Source organism: Strigops habroptila, chromosome 1 (genome assembly GCF_004027225.2).
Source record: "Strigops habroptila isolate Jane chromosome 1, bStrHab1.2.pri, whole genome shotgun sequence".
In the NCBI taxonomy this organism is placed as follows: domain Eukaryota; kingdom Metazoa; phylum Chordata; class Aves; order Psittaciformes; family Psittacidae; genus Strigops; species Strigops habroptila.
Genome location: NC_044277.2, coordinates 42,963,968 through 42,988,090, shown reverse-complemented (window position 1 = coordinate 42,988,090; position 24,123 = coordinate 42,963,968). Strand labels below are relative to the sequence as shown.

Sequence of the window (24,123 nt, the reverse complement as noted above, 5' to 3'; positions counted from 1 at the left end):
AGGGTCTACTTGGTATCTGCTGAGCTCATCTGCATGGAGGTGCACTGGCTATCCCAGCTAACGCATTCAAATTGCACAGAGCATGGTAGAATCACCCTCTGCCCTGGCTTCCTCTTCACAATCTGAGATTCATGTACACAAGTTTGTTGTCCTGGAGGACCTTTCTTCACCCTGTAGGCCTCATAGGGACTGACTGATCTGCTGCTGGAGTTCTATCGTCTGACTCTAAAGAGAGTTTGTTCCATTTGAGAGCTTTCTGTTCAAGGCTACAGCATTTCTGGAAAACTTGAACAGTAACATTTCAGCAAAATTCACTTGAGTGAGGTGAAACTGCATGTGGCCTTACTGATGTCCACGTCTGATGCATTTCATACGTAAGCTCCATGGATCCTCTCCTTCCAGTGTGTTCAGCTTCCTGTCACTGTGTAGCAAGAGAAACATAAAATACGCAGTCCCCAAGAGATCATAATTTCTATATTTTTCTCCTCATTTGTCTTCCTTATTGGTAGTTTTGAAGTTATTAAAACAAACTTTAGAGTTGTATTTCAGGCACTGAAGCCAGAATGTCTGAACATTTGTTTTTTTTAAATTGTGCCCCTTAATGTTTTTCCTTTTCTTCCCTCCAGACTGCTTTTTGCTTGTTAAGAGTCAAAGCAGACTGGCTTTCTTCTTAGCTTCCCTCTAGAGCTGCCCTTGGCATGGCCAGTGCGTCATCTGTGACCATGTACATTCAGTGTTGATGTGGCTTAAATATATGCATCTGTTGTGAAGCCACTTTGTTTGGTCTGAAGATTAAGGGCCTTCACTCTGCCAGGGACTGTAGGCTCAAGATCTCAGGATGCATGACCTCCAAAGGAATGGGGAACTCCTTTGGTTTTCTTTTCTTTTAATTTTTAACTCTCCTGGAATTCAAAGTAATGCAGAACATCTGCAAAGTACTGCGTCAAAACATGTTTTGATGTCATGGTATATGACATGGTGTATGACTGAAGGCCAGCATCACCCTATGTACTGAAATAATAAACAGAAATGAAAGGAACTAACCAGGGAAACCAATGTGTTCAGTGTGAAATTTGTTTGTTCATCTCCCATGTGCTTGAAATATCTTGTGGCTTAATCGAGCTACTTCATGTCTGGGTTGCAAACTGGAGTGAGAGACTGACATCCCAGAGGTCACCTGGAAGTAAATAATCAACTATGACGTAAGAGCAGATCTGCTTAGGTGGTCAACCCAAAAGTTCCTCTAGCTTAGGATCCCGTTTCTCGAAGTGGCAAGAGCTACCAAAATGCCTAGGAAAAATTATAACAGGGTTAACATGTGATGATATTTCACTAAAATATTCTCCAAACTCTCCTGAAGATCTCTGACTCAGAGACTTTCTGAGCCAGAACTAGTGTTTGTGTTCTTAGAAGTTCTAATTTTTTTCCGCCTACAGTAAGATTGTTTTTCTGAACCCATGCATACAATATAGAACTGTTTTCATCTCACAATTGTAAAGCATCAGGTTTTCTTGGAAATTATACCCAAGGTCTTTGCCAGGTTTGTTCCATTACTACTGTTGTCAAACAGACCTTCCCCTGTGCTTTCAAGTTTCTGTTAAAAGTAGCAGTGAGAGGATGATGTCCCATTTGCCTAGGTTTGAATCATGATTTCTTCATCTACCTCTTGGAAGCCTGAAGATAGGGCTTCTGTGTATGCTGGTGGGGTGATGATGAATCTGCCTGTCTAGCCTACTCATGGCAGGGCTGCTGTGGACGGCTTTTGACAGAGCTTGTTTCTTGTCAATCATAAAGAGGCTTCACCAGAGATACTTCCCTGCTTAAATGTTCTTCCACCAGTCAGTATTTCCTGCTGCTTTCCCTCATTCTGGACCACTTGTGAGTTCTGGAGGAACTAATTTTCTTTCATCACAGTCCATCTAGCAATGATTTGTGTCTGATGCCTTTCAGTGGGTGGCACTTACCACAGCAGTGTTCTGCAAAGGGCTGATGTGACCTTTACGGGTGGAAACTAACCCAGCTCATTACAGGTATCTGATTTTTCTTGTACTCCATCTCATCTATGACCAACGTTTTGGATCACCAGTAGCCAGCATGTTGCTGTATGTCTTTGTGAAGGTTTTTCCTTCTTACAGAAAATTCTGTTAGAAGTGATGTAGTATAACAGGCCCTGGTGGCTGATTTCTCCTTTTAAATGGTGCACTTTAGAGGAGGCATGTTGTACATCCCAAATACCTCTTCAAAATTCACACTCAGCTATATTTATCAGTGCCTTTCTGTCTCTCTTTGTGGCACCCTGAGCCTTGTGTATCAGGGATTGAATTTGTACTTCACGCCCCTGGGATGAATAAGCTCCCTGTGTTCATGGGGCCAGATCTTTCAAATGGTCCTTGAGCCTGTGTCAGTGGATGTTTTCTCCGACTTCCCAGCTGACTCTGTGTGAAGGTGCTGGAAGTGGCAGCTATCCATGCTAGGCTGTGTTCAGGACCACAGAGCTGCAGCAGCCCTCTATCACCAGGAGCTCAGAGTGCCCAGGGCTTTGCTGAGAAATTCACCTGTGTCTGGCACTCACCAGGCAGCTATCTGGGTTTCCATCTTTATCTCCCTCAAGCACTGTTGCAGAGGCATGTGGCACCGAAGAAGAGTAGTCCTCAAATTGCTGCTTGAGTGGAAGATTTCTAAACACATCTAGGCAGCTGTATGCCTACTCTCTGTGAGTGTGCATGTGGACTTGTCTTTCAATGGGAGAAGAAAGGGTACCTTCAAGTAAGTAAACCGAAGGTTTTTTAAAATGAGCATTCCATAGGTACCTGCATTTCATACTCTTTCTCAGGGTCCCTGCACTATATTGCATTATGCCTAGAGACAGTGGTTGAAAGATAACACTAGGTATGCTGTGACTCATGTTTTCATTACTGTAGTGTGGTGTTTATCCATTATGGACACTGAAGATCAAAAAAGATGAAAGAGTCTGGCTAAGAGTTGTAGGACATGCACATTGATGGTATCAAATGTGCCTGTGGACCATGCACCTTGAATAGCCGGTATCTCTGTTTGGTGACTTCATCTTGTCTGTCCTTCCTGCATGCTGATGGAGCTTCAAAGGACAGTCCATCCTGGGCATGGTAGAAGAAAAGAAGTAACTGGATAGTGTTCGAAACTGGGCTAATCCAGCCTGGTTGGGCTGTTACTGGAAAGAACCATCTTCCCTCAGCCCCTTCCTGCCCCACCTCCCCTCTTTCCATCATTTCTTCCCTCTTCTCCCTAGTATCTGCTCATGTGTTTTGGTGGCCTTGCAAATAGCTGGATTAGCTCATGGATTTTGTTAAAAACAAACCCTGAAGAAAGAAATTAATGACTCATCTAGACAGCGGAATAGGAAATAAAAGAATATGCAGTGTAGGAATGGGCAGGATTGCGGCACAGTTATTGCTTGCACCTTTTTTAATACATGTTGTATTCTTCCTTGTTTAAGATTACTAGGTCTTGCCCTGAAACCTGCACCTCTGCAGGTTTTAATTTCTTGGGCTGTGATTCTGCTTTGCAAGTGAAATTAAATGAATGAGGACTTCAGCAAGTGAGAACTGTGAATGATCCAACAGCGAAAGAGAACACTGCAAAAGCTTACAGTAAGCTTTTCACATGGATGAACAAACAAGTAAACTTTTCTGGATACTAGAAATTGCAGTGATCCAGCCCAACTCCTCACCCACAAATTCTCCCTTCAATGTGCAGCCAAATATGTTTGATTTATTTTTGATTGACATAACAATACAAGAGCCAAATGAATTAAAAATGAAGCTACGTTCTGAACTTTGATGTTTCATCATGTGCCAGGAATCCAAAGTGCTTTGCCATGTTGTTTGAGAGAGGATTCTATCATCAGCAGTAATAATAATTTTGAAGTAATTAAATTAAACTATCTCTGTGCATCTAAATAAACAAATAGATTGTGGTTCTGTAGAACATGCACGTGTGCCAAGTGTGAGACTTGGCTGGTTGTTGAAATTGGGCTGCATTTAATGTAGAAGCGTTCAGCTTCATTTAGTATCAGGTCCCAGTGTTTGAAACAACATTAAGATTGGCTTGCAAGAAACTCTGGTACCTTGATAGGGTTTTTTCCTCCAATGTCTTTTAGAAGCTTTAATATAGGTATAGTTCTTAATTTACGTACTATTTTAAACTGTTTTATAGTCAGAAGTATTTAAAAGAAAAAATGTTACTAGGTTGTCATTCATTGTCTTCAATCTGCTTTATCAGCTGAGTAACACATACGCTGCTGCTGACCAGTAAGAATTGTCATAAAATTCTGCACACAAGAAAAGCATAGCTTGGAAGTGATGAACAGTCTCTCACAAGCTGTCTTAATACTTTTTCTTTTTTTGTATAAATGTTGGTGTGTTTCAAAATTGAAGTTTATTTTTTTGTGACTTGGTTTTTAAAGCGAGTGGAAATGCACATTGTGCAGTATGTCTAGAGGGGAGAGGTAACTGCTCAGTTACTTTGAAGGCTGAAAATTTTTGTGGTTGGGAGGATTTGTTTATGCATGCCAGATGACTTGGGGTTGACAGAGGACCACAACTGCAGCTAGTCAGGCAAAACACAATTCAAGTGTGAATATTCTTAAGTCCTTGCCTTTAGGCATAGAAAACTAGCGCACGCTCACACTTAGCAGAAGTTTGCGCATAAGCAGACCTTAATGCAGTGCAGTGAGTATTTGGAGTAGCACTGCAGTGTTACAGCTTTCCCTGAGATGGTGACAGGGGTGACGAGTAATAGCAGTGACAACCATCTTTCTTCATCACCCAGTCTCAAAAAACTTGGCAGAAAGGACCACTTCTACTCCTGCTTCTCAGATCTGGAAAAGGAGGTCCAGCTGTAATGGCTTGGACAGAAATGACTGATGTACATCACATGGGGGACTTTTGGTGGAACCCTTCATCCTGCTGGAAAATACTGGTTCATGGGAAACAGAACGCTTTAGAGAAGCATGTTGCATGTGATGAAAATTTGGTTCACATAAAAGTGGTTTCAAGAACATTTCAGGTTTATATTTCAAAATTATTTCAGTTTCAGTATAAAATGTAATAAAGACTGAGGAATACAAAACAGAGACAGAATATTTTCTTCTTTTTCTTTCTTTCTCCCTTTTTTTTTTTTTTTTTAAGAATTCAACTTTATTAAACCAACCTGAAAGGTTTTAGGGCCCAGTTTCTTTGGTTTGGGTTTCTTGAGGGTTGGGTTGTTATTTTTTTTTTCCAAGTTTCTCATAAACTAAAACTCAAATATTTTGACTTATTTTCCAAAGGAAAGGCATTCGCAATTGTGAAATGGGCCTTAAAATAAACAAACAAACAACTAGTGCAGCTCTGCCGTTAAGTTCCAGTATCACGTTCACAGTTCCTCCCGTTTCTTCTTTGCTGTGGGAAGACAATAATTTGTATCAGCTGTTTTTCTTGGGATGCTGTGTTTTTTCCCAACACAACTTGTGGATCGAAGTGGGTAGGACCGGGGCTTTGCTGTCCCTGTCCTCTGGCACCCTGTCTTTTCCCACTAACTGCTCATAGCATTTGACAGGTAGATAACAACAATTCTCCCCTCAGTGACCACAGTGCAAATCTGAGCAGGGCTAAGTAAGAAGGAGAATAAATCTTATGTAATCTTACAGTATAGACCCATGTCTGTCTGAGAAGCTCTTGCCCTATGCAGACTGCAAAGGAGCTAGCAGTAATTTCATTTAATCTCAAAGTTGTTTCTTGCTCAGCGTAGACAAAAATGCTTAGAATCAGACTCTGGGGATACTGGTATCTGTTCATGCTTTAAAACAAGAACGCCTTCTGCATCCTGATTGCCTACTAATAAAATGGGTAGTCAGTTTTGCAATAAGTTTTAGGCAGTGCATCTATCTTACTCCCTGTTTCTCCACATTCATCTCTAAATGTGAATTATCAGCTCTTAGATACTTTCTACCTAACAGGTACTATACTAACTTGGTCCCTGACACCTGTTGCTTTGAAAAAGGTCAAGGAGGACAAACACAGCTTCACTTTTAACACAGTCTGATTATTCAGTTTCCAAATGAATCTATTTTGTGTAGTATCTAATAAAAGAAGACTGAACAAAGTGAGTGAGGTGCAAGATTTAAAAGTTCAAACATGGTGGGAGAGGGCTTCTTGTGAAGAGTTTGTGATTTCATTGGTGTTTGGGAGAAGTTCAGGTAGGCTTTTGTCTTCACAATTAATAGTATCCATAAAGAAAAGAAAAACAACCACAAAACCTTAACGTAAGTCTTTTGGTGGGGCAATGTGTTCTACTCGTGTATTTTTCACAGTCAGCTCTTCAGAGAGCAGAGGGATGCACATCTTCAGAATGCCAGCATTTCTTTCTCCTCATTTTTATTCTCCTTTACTTTTTTATTTTTCTTTTTAATTTACTTTCCAGATAAATCTGGTGTCTTAATTGTGAAGATCTTAGAAATATTTGAGGAGTGTACAATACAAGTTGCCATCTGCCAGCAGCTGGAACAGTCTCCTGCTATGCTTTCATCTGAGGATGCTGTCATCAATGCAGAAGAACCAATACTCAAAGTCCTCTTTGCGAGAGAGACAGCAGCTCACCTGAAGAGCATGCCACAGGATGTCATCCACATCTACCCTCCATGGTGAGTAGGGAGAACTGGCCATGCTTGCTGTAGCACTGCAGGATCCTGGCTGCACTGTTCTAAGACAGACCTTGCGGGGTGAGGGGTAAGCAGGGCTCTCTTTGTTGTCATCTGTCTCTGGCAACTGGAGAGACATGACAGATACCTTACAGACAGCTCAGATAACAACTAAATGTGTATCATAATGCCTCTGGTGTTGCTTAGGGCTTCGGTTTTGTTTTCACTTAATATTTTCATGTTCAGAGCAGTAGAAAGGCCTGAGCAATGTCTTATCAATGATAAGGCCAATAAAGTGCATACTTTCTGGTAGCAAAGTAGTTCAGGAATGCTCAGCTGTTGCTGTGAGTGTGGGTATAATATTTCAGTGGAAAAGTCTGTATTAACTGTATAGCATTCAGCAAAAACAACATGCAGCTAAAAAATGGGGGGAAACAACAAGAAAATCGGGTTCACTCTACTCTTCAAGAATGAGTAGACACCGTTTTGGTAGTTCCATATTGCTGCTGCTGCTGTCATGGTCTTCAGTTCCCCAAAACCCTCCTTAGCACAACTCCCTCTGGAATTCTTCAAAATGTTTGGTCTATATTTGTGTGGTTTTTGTCTGCATTGGATTACTTTCCTGATTTTTAAGGGGTAGCATAAAGTGATGAGATTTCTCGTAAAGCAACTGGTTGTTGGTGGCTGTAGGTTGGAAGGTCCAACTCTTCATAAAACTTGAAGAGAACTTTGAAGTGGCAGTACTACTCCTATTTTCACTCTTCTCCACCCAAATTATAAAAGAGGAAATATTTTTCTTCTTATGTATTTCAGCATTCATTGTCTAAGTTTTAGCCTCCAGCTGCAGCAGAATCCTGCCTCTAGTGTTTGATCTTATGCTTTTGCAAAATACTTTTTCCTGTTTTGCAAAGGTCCATATCTGGTTTTTATCTTCATTGATAGCTGAAAATCTTTTGGGGGTTCCCCAATTTGTAATCTTTCACTACTAAAATGTTGTTTAACTCTTTTTTTGGAGGCAATTCAAAAGTTAAGGGAAGATACTTAATCTGAGGTTTATCATGGCTACAGATGCAACTATTGATAGTTTAGATGTAAATAGACTGGTAGCTAAGGGAAATGTAGTCGAATATTAATTAAGTCCTGGCTGGTATGTCATAAGTCACTGTATTTTACTTCCTCCTATCCCTAAGATATTAATGGTGGTTCTTATTTACCTTTTCCTTCAACAAGCTTCTTTCTATGCTTTAAATTTGCTTTTGTTTCCCCATTTTCTTCTTCTTTCTCTCTCTTACAACCTTGCATTTTAGTTCCTTTTTTATCTTCAGGTTTCCTCTGTTGTTTTTCAACCATGAGGCATTGCATTTATGCTGCTGTATCTTTTTGTGGAGACCTTAACCTACACAAGGATTTTTGTACCAGAAAAACTGTTTTAGTCAGGGTATGATTCAACTTTATTTTCTCCTCCTTTTTTTCTTTTCTTGAACGGTTACTTCCAGTATGCTTAGCATGTGTAAGTCTCACACTGCTTCAGCTCGTTCCATGTCTGCTCTGGGAAGATGTAATTCCGCACTGCTACGATCCTTTCCAGACTACAAGCATCTGTAACTGCAGCAGTGTACTCTTCTCATTTGTTTAAATGCTACAATGTTCTGAACATAAAACTAATTCCTATATATATGTAAACTGAGATTTTTTGAGAAAACTTCAGAGCTGTTTGTTGTCCCCGAAATACCACTTTTTATTTGCTTTTGGTTTTTATTTTAGCAGGATGCACTTTTCATGTAAGCAAACGGTTATTTTGTAAAACGGAATGGTTGGGCAGGGGATATGTCTGCGTTGACAGGGTTGCTCTCCTTACCCATGTGTCTCTCAAGGCACTTCATAAAGACATTAATTAGTAGTGGCAAAACTGCATTATATCTCATCTCTAGTCCTATTTTCAATCGGTTTGGAATTAATGATGTCAGTTGTCTCTTTGTTTACTCAAAGAGAAGTCAAAAGAAGTTGGGCTGGATACTGTTAAACTAAACCTACTGGAGGCAGGGAGGGGGGAGGATGAGGGATGTTTTTGTTTTAGATTATTATTTGGCACTTTTAGTTTACATTATTTGGAAATTGGACTTGTACACTTAATGGAAGTTTCCTCTATCACGTTTCCAAGGTCCTATTCTATTAAACTCTTAATTGAGAGCTCTGAATGCTGAAATGTAGTTTCTGTTGCTCTGCATTGAATTTGCACTTCTGTCATTAAAAACAAATACTGTTTGTGTTAAAATGCTTTCCTGACGGTTCAAAAGTGTTCTAGTGTAAAACCAAATCAACTAAATCCTACCCTGACATGATGAAATAAGCATATTTAGGTATCTTATTAATATCATCAGTTAGAAACAAAAGGGAACAAAAAAAAAGAAGTAGTTGCAAGGGGGGCAATCCTTGAAGGACCTGTGTGTAGCTGGGGGACACAGCACACTGTACATCGTCATCCTGTATTTTCAGATACTTGTACGGTAAGGCAGAATGGGATGAGGTGGGGTGATTTCTAAGTGGCCTGCTTTAAAGTAACATCCTGAAAGTAGAATTTCCCGGCATCTTTAAAATAACACCCTAGAATTATGTTCTGACTTTGCCTTTTGCTTTCTGATGAGGCAGCTGAGTGAGTAGGTAACATGCAGATATGCAGGCTGCTGGCTTGTGTATGTGATTATTCGTGAGCAAAATTTGAATGCCTCACTTTGGAGCCTTTGTAAAATTAGACTTTGCTTTTGTAAATATGTTTGTATGTGTTGTGAACTGAGTGCACAGCTCAGTCTGTGAAATGTCTCTGGCAGTAGACTTGCATAAATACTTGGGAAGCAGTGTTTAGAGATTTGTTGATATATTTGTTGGTATTTGTTTGCATGCAGAATCCCATGACACTTCAGCACTAGAATACAAGCAATTTAATTTAAAAAATGAAATAGTGACAGGAGGCTGGTTATACGAATCTTACCAACCCGAACAATTACTCGTGAGAGTGGTCCCACTGATTTCAGGAGAGCTTTATGTCAGAGTAAAAATTTGCAGGACTGAGCTCTAATTTATTTATAACTGGATATGGGATTCTTTGGGTCTAGTGTCTTAAGATACATATTTACAGTCTTGGATAAAAGGGATTTCATGTGAGAATTGTCACTTGCTATAGAGAAAGCAACCCCGATAGGCTGATTAACATTTTCAAAACAGCGTGTCTGGTGGAGGATGGAGCTCAGCTGCCTGGCCTCTGAGCCGTCTGATGGAAGCCTGTTCTGATCTTGAGGCTATAGAGAAGTATTATTGCAGTGTTTGTATCTAAATAATACCTATTAACTTGGACACATCACATGAAAGCAGTTGTATGTTTTGGGCTGGAGCTGGTTTGTGTCTGGCCAGTTGGGAACACAACAGGCAAAAGAACTCAGCCCTGCCTGCCCTGGCCTGTGAAGGCTTGCGTTTGGTTGTCTTTGCAGTACCTGAGCAATTTCTTATATTAAAATTTAAGTGAACACTCATAATTTTTGGAAACTGAATCTGAATCATTAAGTGTTTTTTAACAGCTGCAAAAGGAAAAGCTTATTACTGAGTGTAATTAAATTGATTACTAAGTCTTTATTCACTTTGCAGAAATACATAGCTGGCAAAAAGCAAAGACTGTTTGATACTGCAAAGATGTGAGAGGATGTGAGAGGATGGGAACAAAGGCTTCCTGGTTGTACTGGTAGTGATTTTATGGCTTCAACTTACCTGAGGGTTTTTTGCTTGTTTAACTGTAAAAATGATAGAAATCATTTACCATACCTAACAGAAAGTGATGAGTTGATATTTTTAGAGACTTCAGGATTCATTTTTCTGCTGACAGCAGGGCTTGAGGATAGGCAGTCTCCTTCAGATACTCCTGCCTCCTGCTTGTAGATATGCCTACTGTTGAGCATTCAAGATATATTAACCTGCAGAAAATGGTCCGGATTAGAATTCTTTTCCTTACAATTAAATTTAACAACTTTGCAATGTTTTTCATATATTTCTGAAGTTAAACTACTAGAAGTATGTTGATATCAGTACAGTTGTTGGCAATAGCAATATAAACCACAGATCATGTTCGATTTGGACAGGCTCAGAGATGGATCCATACCTATTGAATGTGATGGTCTGGTATGAAACCTCTAGTTCAGAAGGTTCACGCACTGCTGATTACTGGAGGGCTGGGGCGATAGGAAGGAGACAGAACCACTTTGCGTTGTGTTCTTACGTAGCCTATAAACATTGGCCATCAAGCACTGCAGAGGACAGGATCCTTGGCTGGAGAGCTGCTATTCCCTGTGCAACTCCTCTGTGCTTAACAACAACAAAATAAAAGAAGAGAGAGTTTATTTTAGGAACTCAGTATGGTAAGTATATAAAACACTTAATTCTGTGACATCAACGAGCAACTTCAAAGTTGTTCTTTAGTTTCTCTTAACCTATGAAACCACAGGGAACTGTAATTACTCAGCTTTTAAAGTGTTCCAGTGTCTGGCGAAAGTGTTTAATGTGGACTTCTCAATTCTACTCACATTACACTAGATTTGGTCTCTCCCCGGTGAAAGAGGTTTAGAAGAGCTTGAATTATTTACTGCCAAGAAGAGCTCATACAAAACACTGCTGTACATCAGCTGATGTACAATGACGAAACCTTGTATGTTAAGTCCTTTAAGTCCTTTAAGGTGGGACCAATGATGAAAGTTGCTGTAGAAACATGCAAGCAAGCTCTCAACAAGTTTGCATACGGGAAGCAATCTAGCTTTGTGGATGTACGTATTCTTCTACTTTGGAATTATCCTGGATATGCTGTAGGCTGTTTTGCTGGCTCAACAACAGGACTTATGATAAATGGATATTTACTGTGATTTTTGCGTTGTCTTGCTTAATACATAGTCTTACATTGTATGGTTTTACATAATCTTGGTGAGAAATAGGAGTACCAACACAAGGAGCTAACATGAAATAGGTGTTTTGAACTAATGTGACTGGTGTTAAAGAGGGTTTGCCTTCCATTTGATGAAGATAGAGACTTTGTCACTGTTGCTCTAAATGGTCAAGGGAAGCATTTACGAACAGTGTTACAGAATACCGGCCTATTACAAGAAAGATCATGTGAAAGTAGGATCTTGGGCTTCATATATTGATTAAATGCAGAAATGACCTACTGCTGCTCTGTAAGAAGGAAAGTATCTATAACCTTTAAATTTTTCTCATTCCATAAAGGTAAAATACACATTAAAGACAAGGCATGGAACCTCTTTTGCATAAATTCAGTTTCTCTGCTTAGTCCAGAGAGAGGCAGTTTCTCTGAGTGCTTGATTGATCAGTTGGACAAAACTTATCTGTGTTCACCATCTTCCTTTGATGAAATCTAAGCATTTATAAATATGTATATACACATACACATAGAAATATTCAAACAGACGGAAAAGAGGGGGGAAAAAAGATCACCAGTCAGATTCCTCCCATCGCAAAGATGTTAGCTCTGCCTTTACATTCTTTCTTTGAAGATGTGACAATAGCAGAGTGGGAGAACCCTGATAAGAGGGAAGAGGCTCACTCAGAAGATAAAATTCTACAAAACGTCAGAGCTGTAAAGCCAGTGTGGGCACTATTTCTAAAGTACATACGGGAACGGCCTTGGAGCCAAAGATCAGATCATATCGTCTGCTTGGAATTGCTTCTCAGAGATCATGCAGTTGTGAAAATTGAAGCTCCTTTCAGAAGACACTGCAACAGCTGTGGATTTCTTGCAAGTGTTTATGGGTTTTTTTGTTAGATTGTACCTTTCCTACTCAACTCAAAAGACATGAGTTGTCTTTTGAGAATAGGAATGGATATACTTTTTGTGAACTGAACGTTGTCTCTGACAACCTTTTAATATAATTTCTTAAATACTTCCATTGCTTTATCCATTTCGACAGAGCAGTCCGTAGGATTTTCCATTTTATTTATTAATAAATTTGGGGTTTTGTCCATCCTGTCATGTAAGGGAGAAAGTTGTGTCTGTAGAGCTGCTCAAGTATATTCTATTTTATATCTCTAGAACTAAAGAGATTAAGCCATTAGTATTATTTGTATTTGTTCACCTTGCATGTAGAAAATCAAAATAATCCCATTTCTTAGTAATCAAATCAATGAATAATTCTGTTCCATCATAGCTGGATGACATAATTGGAAAAATACAGAATTATAAAGCTTTGATTCTGAGAGGAGAACAAGTCGTTTATGCCACTTCTCTGATTTGTCACAACCACCTGAAGCAACAGATACCTGGTATTTCAGATGTGGGCTATGTCCAATAAACATAGGAACATGATCCCACTTTTACAGTGAGATAGACTTGTTTATTTTTATAACTATGGCATAAATAGATGTATTATCTGAATGTCAGACATAAATTTTAGTACTCTGAAAAACAAAGATGAAAGAACCACTCTCTATGAAAGGGGTTTTCCATGGGGAAAAGAATGGAAACACATTTGGGGAAGATGGAATCCTCAAGATAGTAGATCTGGAGTTCTGTAGGAGATTAAAACTGGATTTTAAAACGAGTCTGACTGTCTCTGGGCTAATAGCTAATGGTTTCTTGACATGCTGAAAAAGGGAAATTTCCACCCTATTGTGCCAATGAAGTGCTGGGTTTTGTTGATACGTTTGTTTGCTTTCAGCCAAATCAGAGGGGTCAGAAGCTAGTGGTGTGTTTGCGAAGCAGCAGCTTTGTTTTTACATCAAGGTTGAAATGCATTGTTGTCAGCACAGAAACCTCCAGGAGGGGTAGAATATGTCTCTCGGTCCAGATGGATGTCTGAATTGGGTACATGTAGTCAGTTGTTATGCTTCTGGCTCACACAAGCAGCAAGGGCTACCCAGAGCTTGCCTAGGAGGAACATTGTGTGTTGTTCTCAGGAGATAATTCTGGGCTCTGGAGGGAGCCTCCACCAGGATGACTTTCTTTGATACTGGCCATTTCACATGTAAGATCAAAGGAAGTGTAGAAAAGAGGCAGTGAATGTAAATAGCCTGGTTTATGCTGGGGGGTGGTTTTCTACATTTTTCTAAACGCTAGATACAGTCCAACACGGATCCTACTGGAATGGTTGAAGTTGGACACTTCAAGTTAATGGGAAAAATCTTAATCACTGTGATGCTACATGCTGAGGAATTAGCATGCATTTGAGTCCATGGATTTTAGGAACAGAAGAAGAAAATTATATTTTTAAACATCCATTCCTTACAGCGATGCTGTTTATGTTTGAATTCCTAAGTCGCTGGAAAAAATATTCAGTGAGAATGAAAACGTCCTATCCTAATAATCACAAAATATTCTCATCTTGAAAATCTAATAATGTGTACTTTTTTTTAAAATAAAAGATCTGTACTTGAAACTTTCCAGCTTTTATAAGTGAGGAAATTCCAAGCATTTTGTAGTGACAGATACTGTTAGTGGGTAGTTGTCCACTGACGTCAAAAACAGAGGATGGCGAACAGCTTTGTTCAAGTCAATGAAAAATGTACCGTCTTGGATAAACTCTGTGTTAGCAACGGGGCTATCAATGATATACGAGCAGCTTCACATGAGTTCCCATGTGCATTCAATCCAATGCTAAATTCCAGATCTTGTTTAATGAGCAGCTGACGGAGCCAAGACCTGGCACTGCACAAAATCCTGCAGTCTGCTTTATCCAGTCATGAAGGAAAAACAAGCTAAATAAGATCAGATGAACAAGTTCAGAATTACTGCAGGGTTATTAAAAAGTTGTGATTTGTATTCCTCTGCTAATGTTTATGACTAACACATTTGGGACGTGTAAAACAATACTTAATTTGTAAAAAGACTGTGTGCCAAAATTCCTGCAGTAGTTTAACCACTAAAGAGCAGGTTTTGACTGTGTTGAATGGGTTTGTTTAAATGTTTAAGATTATCAGTAATCAGCTAATCTTTTTTCTTTTTCTTTCAACTTATATTTTGAAAAATGGTGGTTTCTTCTTGCTGGATTGCTGGTCAGCACTTTCACTTTGGGAAATACAATGTATTTCCAGAGCTCAGCATGGAGAAACAATTTTTAAGTCAAGTGTCATTCTCTTTGGCAGGTGTGGTTTGCTACTGTAATGGTGCATGTGTGGTTACAGCAAGATTTTTTACATGCAGTCCTATATGCAGTTATGTTGGGCTTTGAATATGCTGGCTGTTTTGGACCACAGTGGGTTTTCATGCTAAGCATGCTGGTGTCCTTATGCAATTTTGGATGGGCAACGAGATGGATAAAGTGTGAGTTTATCAAATTGTCATGTCTGGCAATTCCCTTCAACATAAAGGTGTGCTTTCTCAGACTCCTCCTCTTGAATGCCATATTTAAGTGTAGGTAAGCAAAAGTTAATTACTATACTCTTAGCAGAAATAGTAATTAAAACCCCAAGTATTTCAAAAGGGGAATGTTGCTTTCAAATATTTGAAAAATTTGGAATGTTGTTACCAAAATGCAGTGTTTGAAACATCTCCGCTATCCTGGTGGGCAGGGACACAGGGGCAAGGCAGAGAACAAATTTTGCTGTTAACTTCTATAAGGCAGATTGCTTCCCTTTCTGTAAAGCTCATGGAAGAAATGCCCATGGTTTTACATATTTTTGGCAGCAAGAACATACTTTGGTATATAAAGCATTCAGCTGTGAAACATTCAGTGCAGCCTTTTGTGTGTTTGCTGAAGCTTCTCTTCCTACCAATCTTCTGAGTCAACATTAACCATGCAGACTGCAATGTATTACTTCTCCCTGAGTGGTAGGCTCCTTTGACAACTTTCTGAGATGTCTTGAAAAAGTATTCCTTTTGTTACTGTCCCAGGATGGCCGTCTGGCAGACCAGGTTTCTCACAGCTGAAGGATCAGAACAGTATCCATGATGTTAGAAGCATACAAGCTTTAATTTTACCTTTGAGGAATTCACTGTGTGTTTTGAAAGCCAAATCACTGATGTGGCTCCAAAAAAATTGTATTTGGCAGTATGTGGGAAGGATTTTGCGTGTGTGTGTGTTTTGTTTTGTTTTGTTTTCCCTCTCTTTAACCTCTTCGGACTCCTGAAATGGTACATGTTGTCTTTCCCCTTGATAAAAGAGTTAAAAACCATAATGAATATTTCTGTGGATGTTTCTGATTTTCAGGGTTCTTTGTCTTCCCCTTTCTTAAGTACTGGATTTTTATATTTTTAATAAGTGGTGCATGTTTGTTCTAGAGCACATCATGATGATGGGCTTTGCACACTCTTCCCCGGAATCATTGTTCATAGTCAGTCTCCATTGTCCTTGGCTGGCATAAAAGAGAGGACTGCACATCCACCTTGAAGCTGCTGCTGCTGTTCACAGCACATCTGTTAGTGCAAACCCAAGTCTGTCAGCAGCTTCATCTAATACCTCATAATTTGAAATACCCCCTTTTTCCATCTCTGAAGTATTGTTGGGACAGACACTTTAGATCATAACTACTCTGAAAAAAAACCTGGGAGAATATTTGCTAGAATGCTGCATGCTATAGCACACTGAAAGCACTGAACTTGAGAACAGTTTGGATTCAGTATAAAGCTGTAAATTGCATTGATTGTATTTGTGTTTTCATTTGTCTTCCCACCGTGGCACAGCATGTCTGCCTTTTGTGTTTCCGGAAACAAATTACTCCTCTGAGTTGAGGTTCATTTTGGAGAAACATGGGCAAGGCAACTATGTGAGACTTGTACTTTGCATGTGTGCCTTAGCAAGTACTGTTTGTCTAATGGTTCCCTGAGCTTGTCATAAATATTAATTTAACAGGGCTGGTACTATTTTATGCATTGTGAATGTACAGATTGAGGAAGAGATAATTTTTATTGATATGGGCTGATGCTGGAACTTACAGGGTTTGTAGGCTTAAAGGAGTCCAGTTTTACAGTAGATGTATATCATAGTTGTTCTTCAGATTATTTGAAAACTTCTTAAATAGACCAGGATAGTTCTTTATTATCTTCTGAAATATTTCTCACCTTCCATTTTCTCACAAAAATAAATAAGCTGTCCAGTATTTTCTTTGTCTTTTTGCAGCCTCCTTTGGCTGACACGCATGGCTTGCAGTTTGAGGAGTTCTGTATGAGGTGATTGTTTAATTTTGCTGGGAAGTATTTGACTCTAGGTGTTCGGTTTTCAATCATGCTGTATAGCAGGGAGCCATTTGGTAGCTATACTCAAAACCAAACCCATTTTAAAAACAAACATCAACATACCACATTATCAACTTCTAAAACAGTCCACGTAAGCCTTGAGAATTGCCTTGGGTTCCTGGTCACTTGAGATATGGCTGTAATTTCCTGATTTTTGAGGACTGCTGCTCAGGAAGGAATGGAATCCCATTAGGTTTACTAGTTACCCTGAAATTGTCCTTAGCACCAGCTCAGTTTAGAGGAGAAAACAAGGTGGGGGGAATTATTTACACAACCTAAATATAAATGACACCCTGGGGGCAGGGGGGGAGGAGGAGGAGAGTAAAGCAACTTTTGTATCTGTTTATTTTTTAGATTAGACTACATATAAAAGTATTCTCTTCCTGTGTCTTCCAGTTGTTAAGTGGACAGGATTCTTACCTGTGATCACGAATCTTGTTCTTGGGCAAACATTAGACATGGAAGTTTGCCTTCATGGAAGAGGTCTGATACTTGGAAATATGTATAATCTTACATGTAAAGCCCCTCTGTGTCTATTTAGATTAAACTCTCGACACCCATTTTCTAAATTAATATAGGTATTACTTAGTTGCAGTGCTGATTTTCTTTTTTTTTTTTTTTTTGAAGCTTTTATGGAAAAAGTTATTTTCTATCCTACGTTATAAGCTGTGTTGATGTACTTTGGCTATGTCTAGATAAAGCCATTGTCCATCCAGAATGTGGACTCAATTTATTAGTAAATATATTGAATTTATTATTAGTTGTAGTTCATTCATTTAACTGCTATCAAATTGCTACTGCTTTATTAACTATACATGTATAGTGGACAATTCAGAGGAAAATACTCCTTGTAAGCTAGCAAGACAAAACCACGACACAGCCTTCCTGTATAACCTCATCAGATATTAAAACTTACGTAAAATGCATATATTAACATGTGTAAATCCTACATTATGAAAACATAGAAGCCTGGGTAGCGCACATGGTTTGTTATTGCTCTTGACTGAAACTGGGCATGATCGTAATCAAATGCGTTAGGGCTGGAGTCTGGAATGAGAGGCCCTCAAGTCTGGGCATCGAGAGCACTGTACTCTCCTCCCTTTAACTCCTACTGTGTCTTTCCTTAGCTTCCTAAGCTACTTTACGAGCAGTCACACTGGCGATATAGTCAACACTATCTTCATTGTGCTATGTCGTGAAGAATGCTTTCCCTTTATTGTATTTCCCTTCTGTGTGCTGCACTCTCTGTCCCTTAGTTGTACCAGACCAGCTGTTGTTGGGACTGTGCTGTACACCAAATCGACTAAATAATATGCTTTAAAATATTTTAAGTTAGGTTTGTTGAGCAGCATGGTTTACAGTGGGGTCTTGTGGTAGCACCAAAGACCCAGCTGAACTGGCATGAGGGCTGAACTTCGCAGGGTTGGGAGCGTTTCAGCTAGCACTGTGAGCATTATATCAAAACAGGCAAGGAGGAGAACTCCCTGCCGACAGGAATCATTTTACACAGTGCAGTGGTGGGAACCCCTTTTCCAGCTAGCTTTCGCAGGGTAATTCCCAGGGGCGGTGGGAGGCTGGCTCAGCCCCCTGGAGGCAGGCCCCTGCCCTTCCTGTCGGCTGTGGGAGGCAACAATGTTGTCAGCAGAAGCCCAGGTAAAACTGGTCCTGGGCGACTGATGTCTGCCAGATAGCCTCAGCGCTTATTTGTCCAGAACGTCTTCTGGCGTCAGTTTCGTGTCTGTGAGCTAACAGTCTGCAAAAGGGGGATTTGTTTAGGTTTGTTAGCCATTACTTCTGCAGAGCTTTTAATAACTCGGTGCATTATCTGTTCTGAATGGAGGGGTGTGCATGAGACAGTCACCGCACTGTATACACAATATCCTCTTCCATAACACTGAAGAAGGCCGTGTGCCTTTTAGTTTAACACTCTTAAAGACTTCTCTGTACTAGTTGTCATCGACCTTGCATACTGACAAACCATTCCTCCTCAGAGAACGAAATTGATCTCCTTAACTGAAGTTTCATTTCTGCAAAACACTTGTAAATGTTTCTGAAACCCACTGTAATTTTCTGCCCCCCTTGTCCCCCAAGATGTTTACAAACTTTGCTTTGAAGTGAGCTTGCCAGGGGAAAAACTGAGAACTTCCCTGCATGCCATGAGTTTTGTTAAGAGCTACCTCCTGGCTATGACAGGCTTTTAACCTGTTGAAAGCCTAACAGACCTGTTCCTTGGTTTGGTGGGGATGTTCTTCTTTTCTTTTCAAATTTCAGAAAACTCCTTGAATCTTTTTAACTACTTCAAATGATCCTCTCTAAAACTTTTGTGTCTTGTGATTTTTAACATTTTCTTCTGTCTGATGCTAGTTCTCCACCCTCCGAGGAAAGTACGCAAGTTCTTGGCTTATATTATCCCCATTCCTTTCTCATCTATTGATTCTGCTGTGGTAAATCCATCACTGATTTTAAATTGTCATGGAACCTTTCAAAATATTTAATTACTGGATTCACCTCTCACTCTGTGTTCCTTACCAAGCCTCTGTGACAAGATGTAATGGATTTCATCCATTCAGGAGGTCGAGTGGGGCAAAAAATACAAATTCTTGATGTACTTTACAGTAAGCAGAGAGCAAATAGGATGATGTTGTAATCCCCCACCTTCCTACTTAACTTTATTTGCAACACAGACAATTTTTGTTGGACTTCTTATCTAGTTACTTGTAGTTTTTTGATGGAGGGAAGACAGAGTTTAGGTGCCTAATGGGGTACAATTTCTGGGAGTTTAAATAATCAATCTGTAAAGTTGTGTGCATGTCCTCTTCTTGATCAGTGTATTTCTCGGGGATCTTACTTACTCCATCAAATATACACTGAAAGTTTCTGGTACTGCTTTGGTCTCTGTTAAACAACAGTTGTTTGCTGTGTAGCATAATCTGTTGCTGTATGGATACTTTGCCTACCACAGCTCTTCACTCTATTGTACAAATGGTCCAGCAGTTGTCCACTGGAACCCTGGATGATGGCTCCTCAGTATTACAAAAAAGTAGATGGGCTTTCAGAAGGCAACTGGAGGTTTGAGCAGTTTATCTCACAGGACCTGCTACATTCTATCTCTCCAAATCAAACGACAAGCCAGTGAAAGCTTTCTTTTGAGAAATCTGTTTTGCTGAGCTGTGTGGGAGACTTTTCCTTTTCAAAATTGGAACTGGAAAACCAATAATCCCCAACCCAAAGAGGAAACAATTTAAGGTACGGTGGTTATTACCACCATAATTTTTGTAATTATTTATTTTCGCAGTAATTGCAGTGTCAGTCTTCTTATTGCTTTAAGAATAAAGTGAGTATGAAGAAATACTTCACCTTGGGACTTTTCTTTCTTTAAACCAGCTGAGTAATGCAGTCTCATATTGTTGTGATAATAATAATATGGCTGCCCAAGCAGTAAAGCTAAACAAATTGAGGCAAAAGCTTTGTGATCATAAAATTTTCACATTAAAGGAAGTAGATGCTATGTGCAAATATAAAATGTGGAAATAAACACATTTAGAATTTTTGTTTTCTCTTTCCAAACCAGAGGGAAAGAAGAGGCTTCCCTGTGATTTCAGAGTATTGTTAACAAGCCCTCATAGCTATTAGGAGCCTGGAACAGTAAACAGCTTAGTAACAACATAATTATATCAATAAACCTAACATCAAAATAACTCCCAAAATTTATGTACAGATGGTTCCATTTTACATTACAAAAGAAGTTTTCTGAAGTCCATTTGCCTAAAACAAAGGTTTTAAAGGAACAGTGTAATAATTTGTCCTCAGATCTGCTGTTTTTTGCATGTAAATATGAATACCAAGGCAATTAACTTGGTAATTTACCCAGTCAGATGGAGTTGAACTTCTCTTGGTAGGTATTGCTTTAAGCACAGTTGACATGCTGTCTCTTCCTGCACCCTGATGGGCTCTTGCTCAAGCCCGGTGTATCGGCCCTCAAAGTGTCTTAGTGCTAGGGACAGTTCACCCTCAGGAAGTTTGGTTTAGATAAGTATCTGAATTTCTTTGGGTACCGAAATCTGGAATGCAGCGGTGAAATCTGAGGAGCACAGGCTCTCAGATCTGAGTCAGCAACAGGGCTGGACCCACTCCTGTTGTTCAGCTCTTCCACTGCCAGGTCCAGCCAGCAACAGAAAACAGAGATGCATGAAAAGAAAAACCGGAGGGAAGAGGAGGGAGCGTGCTTCAAAAAAAGTATGGGCATGCTTCAGAACAGAGTTTGTGTAGGTTGTGTGTGAAGGTGAGGAGCTGTAAAGGAATTGCCACTTTCTCCCAGTAGAGCCTTCCAAAACCTCAGGGGGGGTTTGATTCTCAGGGGGCTTTGCTTTTAGCCTTGTGTAAACAGAGGTCTGTGCATCATTAGCAGCTGGTGTCTGAGCTGTTTTGCTTACCAGATGTACTAGTGAACATATGAGATTAAGTTCTTTGTTGCTTTGGGGTTTTTTCCCCTGCTTCCGATCCTTTGCAATTAAAAGTATTTCGGGTGTTACAGGGCACACTGTTATCAATAGAAATTTTAGTCTTGGAGAAAAAGAGCTACCCACTCAAATGGCAGTGTAAGCAAGAAAGGTATGGAAAAGTAAACATATTTTCTTACTGATCTCTGGGTATTACTCAATTTTCTGATCTCTTTTTCTCTAAACCCATTGTTTTCTAAACTTTCTTACTCATGCATGAGTCCCTTTTCTCTAAGTTCAAGAAAAGAAAAATGCTTTTCCCTTTAGAAGTCAAGTAATCTGCTGTGGTTCTGCCAATTGGTAGCAAATATATATCACTCTGTGTTACTCTTTTGGTGAAAAAGAATAGTTTCATTAAAGTCTCTGTAGTCTTCTGAGGCTGAATTTCCAATCTAGTGTCCACTTCATCTTTGGAGATCAATGGATGGAGATCTAATCACTTGCCAGATTTTGCCAGGTTTTGCCAGGAGAAAGTCGTCCATGACTGAATGGCAGTGTGTGCTTGGTACAAGGCTTATGAGTCACAGGTTCTTGAGGCAGCCTCCTGAAACACACCTGAAGCTTTATTCTGTGTACCATGCATAGAAGGAAGTGCTTACTGTGACTTCATTCATGCTTTTGGCATCCAAACATTATTCCTGGTGATGAAAAATAATAGAATGAATAAGCAGCTAAAACACAGGAGAGAAGCATGAATTTAAGCTTCGGGGAACACACCCCGGTTCTCATCACTTTTGTATGCTGCGCCTATTCTAATCCCCATCCAGACTTCAATACTAGGGATTAAATAGTCAAACATTTTTAAGTGTTCACCATTCAGAACTTCTAAAGTCAGCTTTTCAGAAGTGACCTGGTATGATTTGCATAGATTTACATGTTAATAAGATTAAGTTTATTTTAAAAGAAAAATAATTTCTGAAGAAAGAAGGGAGAATTTTAAAATCCCTAATATATAGTTGAAAAAACCCTGTGTATATCTATCTCTGAAGATAGTATAAAATAAAAGATAGAAAATGGAGAAAAAATGTCAAGAACAAAAAAGTGTGGAGTAGTGTAGTGATAGGACAAGGGGTAACAGGTTCAAACTTAAAGAGGGGAAGTTTAGATTGGATATAAGGAAGAAGTTCTTTACAGTGAGGGTGGTGGAACTGGAATGGGTTGCCCAAGGAAGTTGTGAATGCTCCATCCCTGGTGGTGTTCAAGGCCAGGTTGGACAGAGCCTTGGACGTGGTCTACTGGGAGGTGTCCCTGCCTGTGGCATGGGGTTTGGAACTAGATGATCTTGAGGTCCTTTCCAACCCTAACTATTCTGTGATTTTATTCTTCAGTGGCTGCAGGCCACCTTAGTTTGTGCATAATTTTAGAAAGTACTGAGAACATATTTCACTTTCTTTGCCTTTTAGTTGAGAAAATCAACCAGTTCTACTGAGCCACTACTCTTATTCTATTTAGGTAATAGAATACTTTTCTTGTATTTCCTCCGACTTCTGTTTTTCAGTGGTAGAAACTTCTCGCACTTTCCTTTTCTCCCATTTTGTTGCAAAACCTGAAAAAAAAATGTACTATTTTTAATAGTCAGATATACTGATGGCTGTCTGTTGACATCAGTGAACTCCAGTTAAATATATATAAGTATATATAAAAGCACAGATCAGCTGGTTAGTGGTTTTCTCCAGTAGCCACTGGCTGCAGTGTCTGCAAGAAGCTACAAGTGTTTTTCCAGCTCTGCATCAACTTCTACAAAATAAAATTATGGAGTCTTCTTTTTGTCACGTTTTCCAGCAATGCCAAGTTGTTTATATGATACATCATTTGAATATTAGTGACCTCTGGAGAAGAGGGCCAAAAGGGTGGGTTTGGGTTTTCTAGTTGGTCAGATGTGGGCAGCTGGTGTAACCAGCGTTTGCAGGCTGCTTACCAGGAAAGCAATGTATTTACTTGCCATGCGGTTCTTCAGAGAGCAGGTTTCCTTAAAAAAGTTGTGGATGGCATGAGGTTGGTCAGAGAGTAGACATTTGTTTGACCTTTTAGTAACAAGTCCTTGCATTATGAGAAAACCCCAGCATTTTTTATTTCTTAAATTGACAGGAATGGAGTGAGAGGCTGGGGAACTGGGTCCAACAGACGTCCTGCAGGTTTTGGAGCCATCTGGATCTTGATGTATAGGACTGCAGCTGAACAAATAGTGTAAACTTAACAGCACATAGCTGATTAATTATGATTAATACTGAAAATGAGGCACTGTCTCGCTTTGGTTTTTAAAGTGTGGTCAATCAACATTAAGAAGTTTATGTTTATTATGTTAATATTTCGGGTGAAAGCGATATATGTGAACACTTTACTACTGTCAGTCACACTCTCTAGCTATTCAGGATGAGTTTTGGCTTCCTTTGTATTCCCTGGGAAATAATGATTAAACTAACATTCACATGTTAGGGTTTTGTTGGTTTTGGAGTGATGAAATTATGTATTTCAAACTTTTTGTTATATGATTAGAGACACATGAAATGGGAAAGTGTTTTTGAAGAGCTCTGTCTTCACATCCTCTAGAAATCAAGGGGTTTCCGTATTATATTTGTTTTCATATTCCCTGTCCTACCTTCCTGCTCCCTTTGTGTGGTGGAAATGGGGAACTCTCCTTTAGCTTTATCACAGTTCTGGTAATAACTACTGTTTCTTTTTACTCTTCACTGTCTTTGGTACAGTTGTTTATTAAAATATGTGGGGTTTTTTTTCCAGGCAGGATA

At 39.5% G+C, this 24,123-nt stretch overlaps 1 protein-coding gene across 4 annotated transcripts in view; it reads left to right on the top strand.

The window, feature by feature from the left end:
* The window catches only part of SPIDR (scaffold protein involved in DNA repair), a 202,580-nt gene that overhangs the window by 68,768 nt on the left and 109,689 nt on the right, over positions 1 to 24,123 (top strand). For all 4 annotated transcript variants that reach the window (XR_003989104.1, XM_030469877.1, XM_030469893.1 and 1 more), the window contains exon 8: positions 6,442 to 6,661. Coding sequence is in view for 3 of the 4 variants with exons in the window: in XM_030469877.1 (XP_030325737.1) it covers positions 6,442 to 6,661 (220 nt within the window). In the remaining variant the exon portion in view is untranslated. The remainder of the gene's footprint in view (positions 1 to 6,441; positions 6,662 to 24,123) is intronic.